Source organism: Mytilus californianus, unplaced genomic scaffold, assembly GCF_021869535.1.
Source record: "Mytilus californianus isolate M0D057914Y unplaced genomic scaffold, xbMytCali1.0.p SCAF_2, whole genome shotgun sequence".
NCBI lineage: Eukaryota > Metazoa > Mollusca > Bivalvia > Mytilida > Mytilidae > Mytilus > Mytilus californianus.
Window position 1 is genome coordinate 41,621,239 of NW_026262668.1, and position 16,412 is coordinate 41,637,650.

Sequence of the window (16,412 nt, forward strand, 5' to 3'; positions counted from 1 at the left end):
CCTAGTGTGTAAAAAAGTAATGCCGTAGGGAATTTTTGACAGACTTTGAAAAATAGGGGGTAGGCATCTAAGACTTTTTAGTCCGAAGTTTGGACCTATGGTGAAGACAAGCTATGAGTTGTCCCACCTGGGCCTTTTGGCCCATTGGACCTTAGACCGTTACCTATTATTTGAACATAGTGCGTAAAAAAGTATTGCCGTAGGGAATTTTTTGGCAGACTTTGAAGGATGGGTGTAGGCATTTAAGACTCTTTTTTTAAACCTAACTCTGGACCAATGGTGAAGACAAACCATGAGTTGTCCCACCTGGGTCTTTTGGTCCAATGGACCTTAGACCTTTAACTATCATTTGCACCTAGTGTGTAAAAAAGTATTGCCGTAGAGAATTTTGACAGACTTTCAAAAATGGGGAGTAGGCATTTAAGACTCAGACAAATCATGAGTTGTCCCACCTTGGACTTTTGGTCCATTGGACCTTAAACTTTGACCTATCATTTGAACCTAGTGCGTTAAAAAGTATTGCCGTAATGAGTTTTTGACACACTTTGAAAGATTGGGTTTTTTTTAACCGAACTTTTGACTTATGGTGAAGACAAACCATGAGTTGTCCCACCTAGGCCTTTTGGCCCAAAGGACCTAAGACTTTTACCTATCATTTGCACCTAGTGTGTAAAAAAGTATTGCCGTAGGGAATTTTTGACAGACTTTGAAAAATAGGGGGTAGGAATCTAAAACTCTTTAGACCGAAGTTTGGACCTATGGTGAAGACAAGCTATGAGTTGTCCCACCTGGGCCTTTTGGCCCATTGGACCTTAGACCGTTACCTATTATTTGAACATAGTGCGTAAAAAAGTATTGCCGTAGGGAATTTTTTGACAAGACTTTGAAAGATGGGTGTAGGCATTTAAGACTTTTTTTTTTAAACCTAACTCTGGACCAATGGTGAAGACAAACCATGAGTTGTCCTACCTGGGTCTTTTCGCCCAATGGACCTTTGTTAGACCTTTACCTATCATTTGAACCTAGTGCGTAAAAAAGTATTGCCGTAGGAAATTTTTCACAGACTTTGAAAGATTGCGGTAGGCATTTAAGACTCTTTTTTTAACCTAACTTTGGACCTATGGTGAAGACAAACCATGAGTTGCCTCACCTGGGCCTTTTGGCCCAATGGACCTTAGACCTTTAACTATCATTTGCACCTAGTGTGTAAAAAAAAAAGTATTGCCGTAGAGAATTTTGACAGACTTTCAAAAATGGGGAGTAGGCATTTAAGACTAAGACAAACCATGAGTTGTCCCACCTAGGACTTTTGGTCCATTGGACCTTAAACTTTGACCTATCATTTGAACCTAGTGAGTTAAAAAGTATTGCCGTAATGAGTTTTTGACACACTTTGAAAGATGGGTTTTTTTTATCCTAATTTTTGACTTATGGTGAAGACAAACCATGAGTTGTCCCACCTAGGCCTTTTGGCCCAAAGGACCTAAGACTTTTACCTATCATTTGCACCTAGTGTGTAAAAAAGTATTGCCGTAGGGAATTTTTGACAGACTTTGAAAAATAGGGGGTAGGCATCTAAGACTCTTTAGACCGAAGCTTGGACCTATGGTGAAGACAAGCTATGAGTTGTCCCACCTGGGCCTTTTGGCCCATTGGACCTTAGACCTTTATCTATCATTTGCACCAAGTGCGTAAAAAAGAATTGCCGTAGGGAATTTTTGACAGACTTTGAAAAATAGGGGGTAGGTATCTAAGACTCTTAGACCTAAGTTTGGACCTATGGTGAAGACAAACCATGAGATGTTCCACCTGGGCCTTTTGGCCCATTGGACCTTAGACCTTTAACTATCATTTGCGATAATGTTAAGATTAAAGACTATGCATGATCTCAGTAGCTATGGAAATTATAGCGAGGTCTTTTTTAGAAAGCTGACAAGGCTATAGTACGGAGCAAGGTCAGTAATGATTATATATTAAACGAATTTGTTTATGATGACATGTATATACTTTTTTATTTACTATTTGTTTGAATTTTTACATTTTCAGATATTTTCAGCGTTGGTAGGTGGTCATCAGAAATTCTTTCACCACACCAGCCATTACAAAATTAAGCAAAGTGTATTCCAGAATTTTGTCTACGTTCTAGAGCTGATAACACTTGGAAAAAGTACAGGTACGCCTTTAACAATTTTTGTAGATGGAGTAAATTTTTTAATCTTAAATCTTTACCAGCATTAGACTATGATGTTTCGTTATACCTGATTCATTTATGTAAAAAAACACAAATCCGCATCTATAGTTGAAGGAGCTTATTTTGCAATTAGTTGGTCACATAAACTAGCCGGATTTGCTGATCCTTGAACTTCTTTTTTATGTACTTCACTTAAAGAAGGAGTTCATAGTTCAATCGGGCAATACATTGTAAAAATTCGTAAGGGGTCCGCGGAACCCAGTGTCTCGCCTACTTTTGCTGTTGTCTATGTTTTCAGAGTGAATGTAGGATCGCTATGTCTCACTTTTGCGACAAAAGTCGCAAGCTCAACAAAAATGGGGAAAAAATGATTAAAAAATTTCCTCTAGATACTATCTTTTGATTGTAAGAAGCCTCTGTCCAAGTTTGGTAAAAATCCAGGATGGTTTATGAATCTAATAAATGTTTTAAAAACTTTAAATGCAGACTGTATGTAATGTTAACTGGAAGAAAAACTAAGTCCATTTATAAGTAATATACGGAAAAACAGGAAATAAATTTTTACAAAATTTCCTTCTAGATACTAGAAGAAGGGCATCTGAAACTGAAAAAGATGGATATGTTCAGGAAAACATTTCAGAAAAATTAACAGTTTCTAAAAACCTTGGCATATGATCCCCTTTTTCTTTCTTTGTTACTTTCGAAAGTATGTTACTCTCACAAGGAGAGCTCATTTCTGATACATGTGTTGAGTTTTATTGTATAAATAATTTATGTTCGTTGAAGTCTGGCGAACTAGAACATAATATCTGTTTATGTAATTTACTGCTTTTTACATTTGAGCAGATTTAAATCAGAGCAATTGTCATCTCTCAGTTCAGATTGAAATTAATCATCAGAAATTTGTAAATTTTCAAATATGCTACTAACATTAGTCAAATCAATATCCTTTTCATCGTCAGTTTTGTTACTTGAATGAGAACAGCCATCGTCAAATTTTTCCTCTACATAATCGCTTCCATCGCATATTTCATCGTCCTCGTTTGAGATGTCATTGACCATCTCGTAATCTTTTCCAATAGATTCTGTAACACAAATTGACCAAATGTTGCATTATCATTTAATATAAACTCTTGACATGGACTTGTAAGCTATATATCTATAACTGTTCAGCAATCAGACTTTGGTTGTTTTATTATCTGCCGCCGCCTCTCCTTAGAGCTACAGTGTCGTGTATATAACTAAAATGTGCGGAATTACATGGGATTCAATAATTTCATTGCTTTTCTGCTGTTATTATTATATATATTTTGTAATTTGATTTAGAAAAACATATTTTCAATATCCCATGGGATAAGGCAAATCCCATGGGATTGACCATTATCCCATAGGATTTTTTTGGGTCCCATGGGATAATTGTAGTCCCATGGGACAAAAAAAAACCCATGGGACTATAAATATCCTATGGGATTTTTAATATCCCATGGGACAAAATAAAATCCTATGCGATTCAAATTATAAATATACAGTAATGTGTACGTTACAATGAATTCTGTTTGGTATTAAAAAGTTTATAATATATATATGAGTGTATTTTGTTTTTTTTTCATTTTGTCACAAACATGTTTTTAATTTGTTTATATGACAATAAAGATTATTATTATTTTGGAAAGTATAATAATATTTAAAGTAAAAAAAGAAAATCCTTTAACTGAAATAAAATGATGACATGTCTTAATAAAAGAAAAAAATATTGATTTGTAATCTTTGTCTTGTTTGTTTTATTATGCAAAATAGAACTGAAAAAAAAATTCATATTCTGACTGAATAAATTGACAAAGTACAGTTAATAGTTTACTCTTTTCATGAGGTAAAGTTTTCTTTGTTATAGTTCCATTGCAATACATGAATATGCAAACGATTTGAATCTTATACCTTTGTGTTGTTCATAATATTACGTTTATATTTGCAAATTTATAAAATAAACACTTTTCCTGTTAAGTTTTAGTTTTCTTGTTTCAGCTTGCTATGCACAATTATTCAGTCCACTATATAAGAGTGAAGTAAATAAATTATTTCATCCACTAGAATATTCCTACTATTCTTAGACAAAACATTTTTGCAATCTGTTCTTCAAAGATCTTCCTCCGTACATCTTTATTGGAGGGAGCGATTTAAAAGAGTGGACAAAGCAAGTTCATTTGGAGAACAAAATACTAATATATTTTTTCATTCCCCCCTTCTTTCAATTGATAATTACGTTGTTGCATAAATTTACATGATTAAGTTCTTATGCATCTATGATCATGATGATATGACTCCTTTTTGTTTATAGTCATTATATTGAAATTTCCTCTTTCTAATGTAGGAAAAAAACACATTCCATTTCAAATTAATAAAAAAGTCACACTATGTAGAAAAATATCAACTTTAAGTTTTCTGTTCAGTATTGACCTGTTGAATGATGATCATGAAAACCAAGATGTCTGACCTACAAATACACAAAACTCAAAAATTAAAAATGAAGAGAAATACAGCAATAAAATGGCTATTTCATCATGTTTATGTACATTTTGATACACTTTCATTTGAATATTTAAAATTGTAAGTACTCTTATTTCAGTGCTTTGTGTCTATGGTTTTCATATTAGTTGTTTTTGTGCCTTGTTGCAGTCTTTTGAGTTAAGCCAATTGCAACAAATGTTTACAGTTTGTTCAAACATGTCAAATGTTGTGCTGTTATTAAGACCACTGTCCCAGGTTAGGGGTGGGTTGGGTGCTCACAAAATGTTTATTTTATTAGTTGAAATTTGCTTTGAATTAGCTGTCAGTAACTGTGAGTACTAATAGATCTGTATGTTGAGTCTTTTTTGTTAAAGGGAAAGAATAAATTTCCAGCCACATCCGGTCTGTGTTTTTGGTAACTGTTTTTCTGCTTTGTTGCATTCTAATGAGTTAATAAAATTGAGAATGAAAACGGGAATGTATCAAAATAACCTGACCCAAGAGCAGAAAAAAGCCCTTTTCAACTGATTTTATAGTTTTTATATTGAACTGACACTTACACCACTGTCCTTAAATTGGAAAAGGATTTGGCGCCAGCAAACATGTTAAACCATGCCACATTTTGTAAGTGTCTGTCCCAAGTCAGGGGCCTGTTATTCAGTGGTTGTCAATTGTTGCTTTATATCATATTTGTTTTTTGTTTATTGTTTTGTGCAAAAATCAGGCACTTAGCTTTCGCCTTTGTGGTGTTTCCCCCAAGCATGTTTAGCATGGAAAGACGCCATGCCCTTTTTGAATTGTTTTACATTTGTTATTCCATGGCCTTTTATAGATTACTATGCGGTATAGAGTTTGCTCATTGTCGAAGGCTGTACAGTGAACTATTTTTGTTAAATTTAATGTCATTTGATCTCTATTTGAGAATAGTCTCATTGGCAATCATACCGCTTCTTATTTTTATATCAACCCTGCCTTAATTTTGCCTGTCCAAAATCAGGAGCCTGTACATAGTTCAGTGGTTGATGTTGGTTCACGTCCGTCATATTTGTTTTTTCATAACTTGTTTTTTTATAAATTAGTCTGGTATATTTGAAGTTTGAATTGTTGTTTTGTAACTTTTGTTCCAATTTTTTTTTTTGTGGTGTCTTTTATAGATGACTATATCATGTATAGGGTATGGGTTTTCTCATTATTTACAGGTCATCATTGGCCTCTAATAAGTAATTGCATTGCTTACATCCACTTAATTGAACTCTGGTGGATAGTTTCTTCATTTATCATACCACATCTTATTTTCATAATAATCATTATTCAAGGGCAATAACTTTTATAGAAGTGGACTTACCATTTAGGCTTTGTTGACGTCTGTAAATCTATTTTTGTTGATAATTTCTTTTGTTTATAGTTTCCCTTTATCTTTAATGTTCTTGCCCTACACATAAATGGGTAAACATCATTTAATGACAATAACTACTATAACATAATTAGTAGGCAACTGACAATTTTGTATCATTTGTATATCTTGTCTTGCTCATCATTTTTGCTGTTTAATTTTATCAATATTCTATGAAAATAAATTCACAGTAATCATGGTAATAATATCCTTGGCAGACATACATCTTCTTATTTTTATATGACACCATGCAGTCATTCCATACAACAACAAGTAGACATATGCTTACAATATCTGATAAAATGAAAAAACCAAGAAAACTTAGCATTGACCAAAGAACCATAAAATGCGGTCATGGTTATATGAATCTGCCAGACAGACATGCAAACCTTACAATCGTTACATCTGCCAAATATATTTTACCTGTTGCTTAAAGCATATGATAAACTGACAAAACAATGCAAACTTTTCATTGACCAATGAACCATGAAAATGAGGTCAAGGTCATATAAAACATGCCAGACAGACATGTGCATCTTACAATCATTCCATTCACCAAATATAGGGGCCTTATTGCTTACAGTATCCTAAAAATAGACCAAACCACAAAAACTAAACATTGTCCAATGTACTAGGAAAATAAAGTCAAGGTAAGATGAAACTTCTCAGTCAAACATATGCACCTTACAATCATTCCATACACCAAATATAGTTGACCTATTCCTAATTTGAAAATAAGACAATTGAAAAACTGACCAAAAAAACAAAAAAATAACATTGAGCAATGAACCATAAAAATGAGGTCAAGGTCGAATAAAACATGCCAGACTAACATGTACATCCTTAAAAATTTTCATGCACCAAATATACTTGACATGTTGCATACAGTATTAGAAAAACAGACCAAAACACAAAAACTTAACAATAACCACTGAACCATGAAAATGAGGTCCAGGTCACATGACACTTGCCAGTTGGACATGCACACCTTACAATCATTTTATACACTTAAGTAAATATAGTAGACCTATTGCTTATAGTATCTGAGATATGGACGTGACCACAAAACTTAACCTTGTTCACTGAAATAAGGTCAAGCCTAGTGAAAACTGTCTGACGAACATGAGGACTTTGAAAGGTACGCACATACCAAATATAATTATCCTATTACTCATTATAAAAGAGAAATTAAGCATACTAAAAATCTTAACTTTTTTTCCAAGTAGTCACTGAACCATGAAATGAGGTCAAGGACAATGAACATATGACAGATGGAAACTGAAACTTCATAACATAAGGCATCTATTAATACAAAGTATGAATGGTCCAGGTCTTCTACCTTCTAAATATTAAGCTTTTAAGAAGTAAGATAACACTTTTAAAATCATGTTAATGCACAACTGTTAACCAACATTAAAACATGAGAATTGAAAATTCCATTGTTTGTAATATGTAAATGATTTCTTTTAATATACATTGTCCTATAGTAAAATAAAGAACATGGACATTTTCACCTAGGAATAGTGATGTCATGGACTAGGAAAATTAGTCTGGGGACATAAATTACTGGCATCAGACTAAATATACTAGTAAATTCTGTACCTTTTTCAGACTGTCAGCTTACAACAAAGAATCACTGGTGATAGGGGAGTGTAACCGATAAATTGATCCTGAATCAGATAACATTTTCCCAGTAACAGAGAACCCCTTTCTTTAAGTGAATATAAATAGTGACGGGGGTCTCACAAATAAATATAAATCTGAATTACAGGAACATCGATTAGCAAAGTAAACTTACATATTAATCTCGAAGTTATTTACGGTAAAGACAGACTGTGCTCCTGAATTAAGGTATTATACATTTGTGTATTTTACTGCTACAAGATATTTGATTTGCTAATCACGCACCCGTTATGGCAAGCCGTTGTGGAATTTATTCCCTATTAATTAATATTAAAAAATCATTTATTAATATTAAATATATTTTTTTAATATTAATAAATCGATTTTTTAATATTAATAAATATTTTTTAATATTAATAAATAGGTAATTTTTAATATTAATAAATGGGTTTTATTTGTTAATATTAAATATTCAATTTTTAATATTAAATATTCGATTTATTAATATTAAAAAATAATTTGTAATATTAAAAAATAGATCCTATTTATTAATATTAAAAAATCATTTTTTAATGTTAATAAATCATTTTTTAATATTAAAAATTCATTTTCTAATATTAATAAATGGTCTTATTTTTTAATATTAAAAAAAATTCGTTCTAATATTAATAAATACGCCACCTATATATAAGAGTTGTTTGAGCGCTTTTATATACGATGATCATACGTTACTGCAAGCATGTAGCTGAACTAGATCAGTGGAAAATATGAATAACAAAAATATCTACGAAACACCGGCTTTTATCCTGCTATCAACTAATTGTTGCATAAATAACAAGTTCAAAAATAAAGTTTTGTTGATTTTTACTTGTACAAATAAAGCCTCTTGTACTCCACCTCCATATTGAGCAAACGGTAATGAGAATATTTCTGTTTCTGTCGTGACAGTTCAATTTCGATCAACTTCGCGGTCAGAGGTTAAAACTATGTAGATTTCTTTAAAAAATGTAAAAATTCAGACTTGGATTTAAAAACTAACCATTAAAGCGTCAGTTATAAATTGTAGGATATAAACAATAAATGTACATTGTCGGAAATACTAAATGTATGTGTACTCGCTACTAAGAAAGAAGAGAAAACCTGGCGAAGAGTTGCTTTTCGTTCTGTTTCTAAATCTTGAACCAAATAAGTTTGATTTTAACAAGACAAGACAAGACAAAGTAATAAAAATGCTGCGCCACCAAAAAACAATCGTAAAACTAAAATCAAATATGATATCAAAAATTTACCAGAAGACTGGCTCAGTTCGGAATCCGCTGTGAATGATATTAATAGCATTATTCAAAATTTGGAAATTTCAAATGTAACGCAAGACAAGATTAACAACATGTATGATGAATTTGTGAAGGTTATTAAAACGGAAATGTCTACAAAATTACCATCTAAAGTGATTGTCTTATCCGACGGTGTAAATAATAAAAGAAGGAGATGTAAGAAACCTTGGTGGAACGAGGAGCTAACTGAATTATGGAACGACGTTTGTGCATCCGAAAAAATATGGATTAAATGTAAAATTCGGAATCAGAAAAAGTTATTTCGTCAAGTATTTATTAATAAAAGGAAATTATTTGATAAAGCGGTCCAAAAGGCAAAACGCCAATATTGGTACTCCGTGCAGGAAGAATTGAGTAATTCGTGTGGAAATCCAAAAGATTTTTGGCGAAAAATTGGAAAAATTGGTGTAGGTAGTGAGCGCCAAAATTATATTCCCATGGAAGTAAAATTAGATAATGGTCAAATTTCTGGTGATAAAGATGAAGTTTTAAATAAATGGAAGTGTGATTTCTCTAATATGTTTAATAGAAATGATGATAGTGATGTAAATATATGTGAAAATGATGTAGATGTTTTATATGATGATATGTTAGATTGTGAAATATCTGTGGAAGAAGTATTTAATGTTTTGAAATGTTCCAAAAATGGTAAATCACCTGGATATGACGAAATACCAGTTGAATTGTACAAGAACCAAACTATGTTAAATGCACTAACTAGAGTTTTCAATATTTGTTTTGACTCTGGTAAAGTTCCAATAATGTGGTCAAAAGGGATTATAACACCTATTCCGAAAAGCTCAACATCAGATCCGAGGGATCCCTTGTCGTATCGTGGTATAACTTTGGCACCAGTTTCCTACAAACTGTATTGTGGAGTATTGAACTCACGACTAACATATAAGCTTGATGATATTGACTTCCTATGTGACGAACAAAACGGTTTTAGAAAAGGTCGTAGTACTGTCGACCATTTAAGTACACTGTCTACTATTATAGAAACTAGAAAGCTTCGTAAACAATCAACATATGTGGCATTTATTGACTTCAAAAAAGCTTACGATTGGATAAATAGAAATTTATTATTTTGTAAATTAAAAACAATTGGTATTAGTTCTAAAATGTTGAAGTCACTTTATTCTCTTTATAACAATGTACAGTCTTGTGTTAAAGTAAATGGTAACTTAACAGATTGGTTTGATGTAAATTGTGGTCTAAAACAAGGGTGTATCCTTTCGCCTTTGTTATTTAATATTTATATAAATGATCTTGTTGATGAGGTTAAGAAACTGAATATAGGTATAGACATTGAAAATCATAAAGTTAACATGTTGTTATATGCAGATGATCTTGTTTTTATCACTGAGAGTGAGGGTGATTTACAAAAAATATTAGATGTTTTGAATATATGGTGTTGTACTAATGACCTTACTGTCAATTTAGAAAAATCTAAAATAGTACATTTTAGAACACAGTCTTTATCTAGATCAAATTTTTCATTTTTGTTTAATGGTAACAATATTGATATTGTTTCCCAATACACATATTTAGGTTTATTGTTTACTGAGCATTTAAGCTATGATAATATGGCAAAAGCAGTTGCTAAAGCCGCTAGTAGATCGTTGGGTCTGTTGATATCTAAATGTAAAGCTAACGGTGGTTTTCAATATTGTACATTTACAAAATTATTTATACACTTGTATGGTCTGTAATAGATTATGGTGCCTCTATATGGGGAACACGTGATTTTTCATGTATAAATAGTATTAAAAATAGAGCCATGCGTTTTTTCATGGGTGTAGGAAAATACACACCTAATATGTCTTTGTATGGTGACATGGGCTGGATGTCGTGCAAAATCAAACAGTGGACTAGTGTTTTTAGAAACTGGACACGATTTAATAAAATGAATGATAATAGAGTAAATAAAAAAGTGTATATATGGGGTAACACATGTAAAAAGGTAAAAAATTGGCATTTTAGAGTAAAAAATAAGTTTAAAGAACTTGATATGGAATATTTGTGCAATGGTGATATTTTGAACAAGGATTTAATTAAGAATATTTAAAATGTATGTTTTGAAAAATTTAAGGAAGAATGGTATGACAAAATTATTTCAGATGATAAAAATAAATTACGTACATATAGAATGTTTAAAAATGTATATGGTGTAGAAAATTATTTGATTTTTAATATACCAGGTAGATACAGGAGTGCTTTAGCCAAATTTAGATGTGGCGTAGCACCAATCAGAATTGAAACTGGTCGTTATGAAAATATTGATATTGAAAATAGATTATGTTTTAACTGTATTGATGACGTTGAAGATGAAAAACATGTTTGATTAAACTGTCCTGTATATTCAGATATTCGTAATGTTATTTTTAACCATGCTAGTATTGTTGATGAGAATTTTTTACATATGTCTGATAATGAAAAATTTATATTTCTTTTTACAAATGAAAATATGGTATTTTATACTGCCAAAATCTGCTATGAAATTTTAATAAAGCGAAAATGTATTTTATACTCATGATAGTTGACTTGTATTTGTATTATAATTTAAGAAAAATTGTTTTATAGTCTCTCATAACTCTTTATAGAGTAGCTCTTGTTGTTAACTTGTGTTTTAAAAAGCTGTATATTTTATATGTAACAAGTGGTGAGACTTTAATAAAGTATTTGTCTTGTCTTGTCTTGTCTTGTTACTGCTTGAACAAATATGGATTCTCTTTAAAAGAAACTTTGAAAAGTGTTGCATCACAAAGTCAACATTTGCATATTGTCATGAATTCCAGTTTGCACAAATTCTACAATAGACTCTTTGAACTTTGATGTTTTTTCAATATTTCTATAGTTTTGTGTGCTGTAATATCCTCCCATATTACTTGATGGAATTTCTTAAAACTTTGTATCTCGTGTTAGATTACCATGTTTTATTTTGTTCAGTTGTTCAGGATATTTTTTTTACACCCTTTTTTTATTGTAAGTGATTCATAATATACTGTTTAGGTGTTTGTTATGTTCGCAACTCATCGGAATTCTTGTTACCCTATTTTATGGATTTTCTTGAAACTTTGTAGAGTTCTGGAAGATATTTTCATACTTTTTTCATAGCATAAAAAGAAGGAAAAAATCAATTTTGAATAATATATTGTTTATTTGTACACAGATAACACAGAGCTTCTTTGGATTGGAGGTTCAAGGGCGACGTATGCGGTGGTGTGGTTAGTAGGTCAGGGTCGTCGATGTCAAACCCTTTTTTATGACTTGCCTATCCTCCTCTTTTATGTGCATAATATTGGCTTGAACCTGTGCTCACTCAGTGTCAGCTTGGGGTGTGTTCATACTCATGCTCACCCAGTTTCCAACTTGGAAGTTATCAAATTTACTTGATTATTTCTTATGATTTTTAAAGTTTAATTAATTGTTCAATTGAAAATTTCATATAGTTCATATTAACTAATAAAATATTTAAAATGATATGGAATTAAATAAATCTCTAATATCCTTTTTTTAGTTTGAAAAAATTGTATTTAACTAACATTTCTTTAATATTTCTAATATGTCTTATGTTAATAAACATTTCCATTCCCAAAATATCTTTTTTTTTTTAATAAAAAGTAATAAAATTGTTTTAATTTTCTTTATTTCTTTAAAATTCATATTAATTTTAACCCCAAAATCTACTATTTTCTTTCTTATCAAAAAGTGATAAAATATTGCAATTTTATCAAGTTCACTAATTATTTTTAACAGTTAAATACTACTAGAAACATTTAAATAGTTATAAAAACACCTATTGTTATTATATAAACATCTATTGAAATATTTTTTGTTGGCGTTCAAGGAATAGGTAACATATGAAATGTTGGCATTCGAGGAAGACACCACCAGATTATCAAAGCTTTACCTGTTATATTCATGATATTGTTAATATTTGACATACGTTTAATTTCAATAACAAATACCCCCAATAAATGGCAAGCTGACATAACAGGAAAAAAGTAATAAAAGTTATTTTTATGACTATTCAAAACAATAAATTAATTCATACACGAAAACGAAATTTTGAAAGATTTATATTCTTACGGTTGCTGTTTTTTTTTATCTTTTTCTCTAATCTTTTATTCTAATAATTACTTTTTACATTGACTTGCATATTTTAACACACGACAAAAATCAAAATCCAGTGATAAGAAAACTGTTTTTTTTATTAAATTTAAGAAAGGACTTATCTTTTTAGACAATCAGTTGGGTTTTTTTATTACTGAAATCTATAAAACATTTTTTTTTATAATATTTTATGAAAATACAAGTTAAAAACATTACTAAACATAAACATATTAATAAAAAGCTGCCCATTTAATAGAAAAACATGGTAATGAAAAAAAGGTCCCAGAAAATAAGCCTTCTACAATAATTATTGTATATTACCTTTATGTGGTTAGGTGACGTCCCATAATTAATTTAGAGCTCTTCAAACTAGACGAAGAACATTAAGAAAAGAAAGTTCAGTGAAAATGGACTTCACACTAAACTCCAAAACATATGAATAAACTAAAATTAAAAAGCATACAAGACTAACAAAGGCCAGAGGCTCCTGACTTGGGACAGGAGCAAAAATGCGGCGGGGTTAAACATATATTGTGAGATCTCAACCTAGCCAATGTAGAATAAAGAATACGTTATGTTCTAAATTCACTGTGTTCAAACGAACATAAAGTATTTATGTGCTAAATCTCTCTAGATTTTTGTATAGAATACATATCTGAGCACATTCAGATATGTACCTTTATACGATAAAGGCATAATAGAAAACTAAATACATATTTAGGTACTGTTAGGCGCAATGACCATCTCAATTTTAATAAGATCCAGAGATCACAATATTTTATCAAATATAAATAACAGTTTATGTTTTGAATACGGAAACCATGCACATCTACGAAAAAAGTCCTTTATAAACATCACAAAATCTCAATTTGATCAACAATACCGGTAAAAGACAGCAATCAAACATCTACAAAATATATACAAAACATATTAATTCTTTACATACAACTTCAATACATTAAAAAAACAGAATTCTTAATGAAAATTAGACTTCAATACAAAAGAAACGTGCGACAATGGTCACTGCCCAAACCTCGATAATTAAATACAACAAATGGAAGTTTTTAACGACCTTGACTGGCTATACAGCCCTTGCACGGTCGGATAATTAAATCAAATGGAAGTTTTTAACGACCTTGACTGGCTATACAGCCCTTGCACGGTCGGTACAATAATTAAATAATTAAATTAAATAGATAATAAAATCTCGTGCAAACTTTCTTTATATACTGACCGCCAAAACCGGTTTACAACTATTGTGAAAACACACTAGAATAAATTACATACTTCAAAAATCATACGCGAACCGCACATAAATATATATATATGCAAAATATATAAGTGTTTTAAGTCTAGACCACACAAGCGGCGACCAAAGACACCGGTCATCGTTAATTGATGTAAAAAAAGGGAGAAATAGAAACCATTTCATCCAAAAGGTATAAAATAAGAGAGTTTATCATAAATACATTTTTCAAGGCCATACATTTCACGGCATGATGATACACTTTTATTACAGTTACTTATCGGGGTTATCTAGACGGCAACAGGTATATTTTCATTTTCATAATAATAATAATAATAAAATTCTTTATTTAACGAAGGTAACACATTTAACAATTACATGTTAATCTTCCATGAGGCCTTCAAAAACTATTAATACAAATAGAAAAGAAAAAAAAAAAAAAAAAAAAAATACAAACAAAATTAAATACATAATACTGTTATACATAGCAGCTTAAATATTGAATAAGTACATATGCATTCAATAGAAGAAGAAAAAATACATTAGAATCAAGCATCTTCATTCTGTACAGTTTGAAAATAGTTTGAACATTTGATCTTAAATGTATCTAAATTATTTATTTCTTTTATATTATTTGGTAAATTATTCCAAGTAATAAGACCAGAATATTTAAATGTTCTTTTTAAAAATTCAGAATTAGGTCTTGGTACATGAAGAAGTCTTGATGTTGTCGACCTGAGACAATAATTATAAAGATCAGTACAAGCAGTAAATTTAATAGATAGATAATCAGGTGCTAGACCATTCATACATTTAAACATTAACACAGCTTGAAAATATTGTATTCTTGTAAATATAGTCATCCATGCAAGCTTTTTAAACATTAATGTTGATGGAAAATCAAAAAAAACAGATAAAACTAATCTTGCAGCACGTTTTTGGAGCTTATGTATCCTCTCCAGATTACAGTTTGTGGTAAGACCCCATACTGTACAACAGTAGTCAATAATGGGTAATATATAGCTATTGTAAAAAAGAATAAGACCTTTTAACGGTAAATAACGTTTCAACCTTTTTAACAAGTATATTCTGGTTGAAATAGTTTCGCATATTTTATCAATTTGATTTGACCATGATAGATTTTTATCAATATGAATTCCAAGAAGTTTTTCAACTTCAACATTATCTAAAGTGATATTATCTTGTGATAAAACACATAAACATTCATTGCAGCTTTCCAGTTTTAAGTGTTTTAAGTCTAGACCACACAAGCGGCGACCAAAGACACCGGTCATCGTAAATTGAATTGTAAATCTTGTACAAATGGTAATAAATATCAAAGTGAAGTATCCATTATCAAGAATGATCAAAATGCTTCAGATCAAGAGAATATAAATACATGTAATTATAATATGTATGGTCATTCAGAAAAGGGGATAAAATTAACATGTCATAATATACAACATATTTTACCTAAGATTGATGAAATCAGATCTAATTTTGAAAGTCTTGAGAAAACCCAAAGACCAGATATTATTGGCATGTGTGAAACATTTTTGAATACTAAAAAATGTAAGCGGGATTCTAATGAGATTAACATCCCGGGGTATAGCAATGAAAGAAAAGATAGGGAAAAAAAAGGTGGGGGATGGATAGTTTACTTTGATAATGATATTAAATATGAAAGGATGACTTTATTAGAGAGTGAAAACATAGAAACTGTTTGGTTTAAGATTTTTCCAAAACACAAAGAATCATTTTTATTATGTTTTGTATACAGACCACCTAATAGCCAAACCTCTTGGTATACTAATTTTGAAAATGAGGTTGTAAATGGCTTATCTATAAATGTTAATATATTGTTAATGGGTGACTTTAATATTGATTTTTTGAAGCCTCTTCCTTCTAAATGGTCATCTTTTATTACAACATATGGCCTTCATCAAATGGTGGTTGACCCTACTAAGAGTTACTTCTACTAGTGTCACTTTAATTGATCATATT

General features: G+C 30.7%; 1 protein-coding gene across 1 annotated transcript in view; it reads right to left on the reverse strand.

Annotated features, from left to right (window-relative positions):
• Positions 1 to 2,002: 2,002 nt before the first annotated feature.
• LOC127729845 (SH3 domain-binding protein 5-like) overlaps positions 2,003 to 16,412 on the reverse strand; it is a 228,754-nt gene continuing 214,344 nt past the window's right edge. Inside the window, exon 8 of the mRNA XM_052237765.1 lies at positions 2,003 to 3,276. Within this exon, the coding sequence (XP_052093725.1) occupies positions 3,080 to 3,276 (197 nt within the window). The 3' untranslated portion in view covers positions 2,003 to 3,079. The remainder of the gene's footprint in view (positions 3,277 to 16,412) is intronic.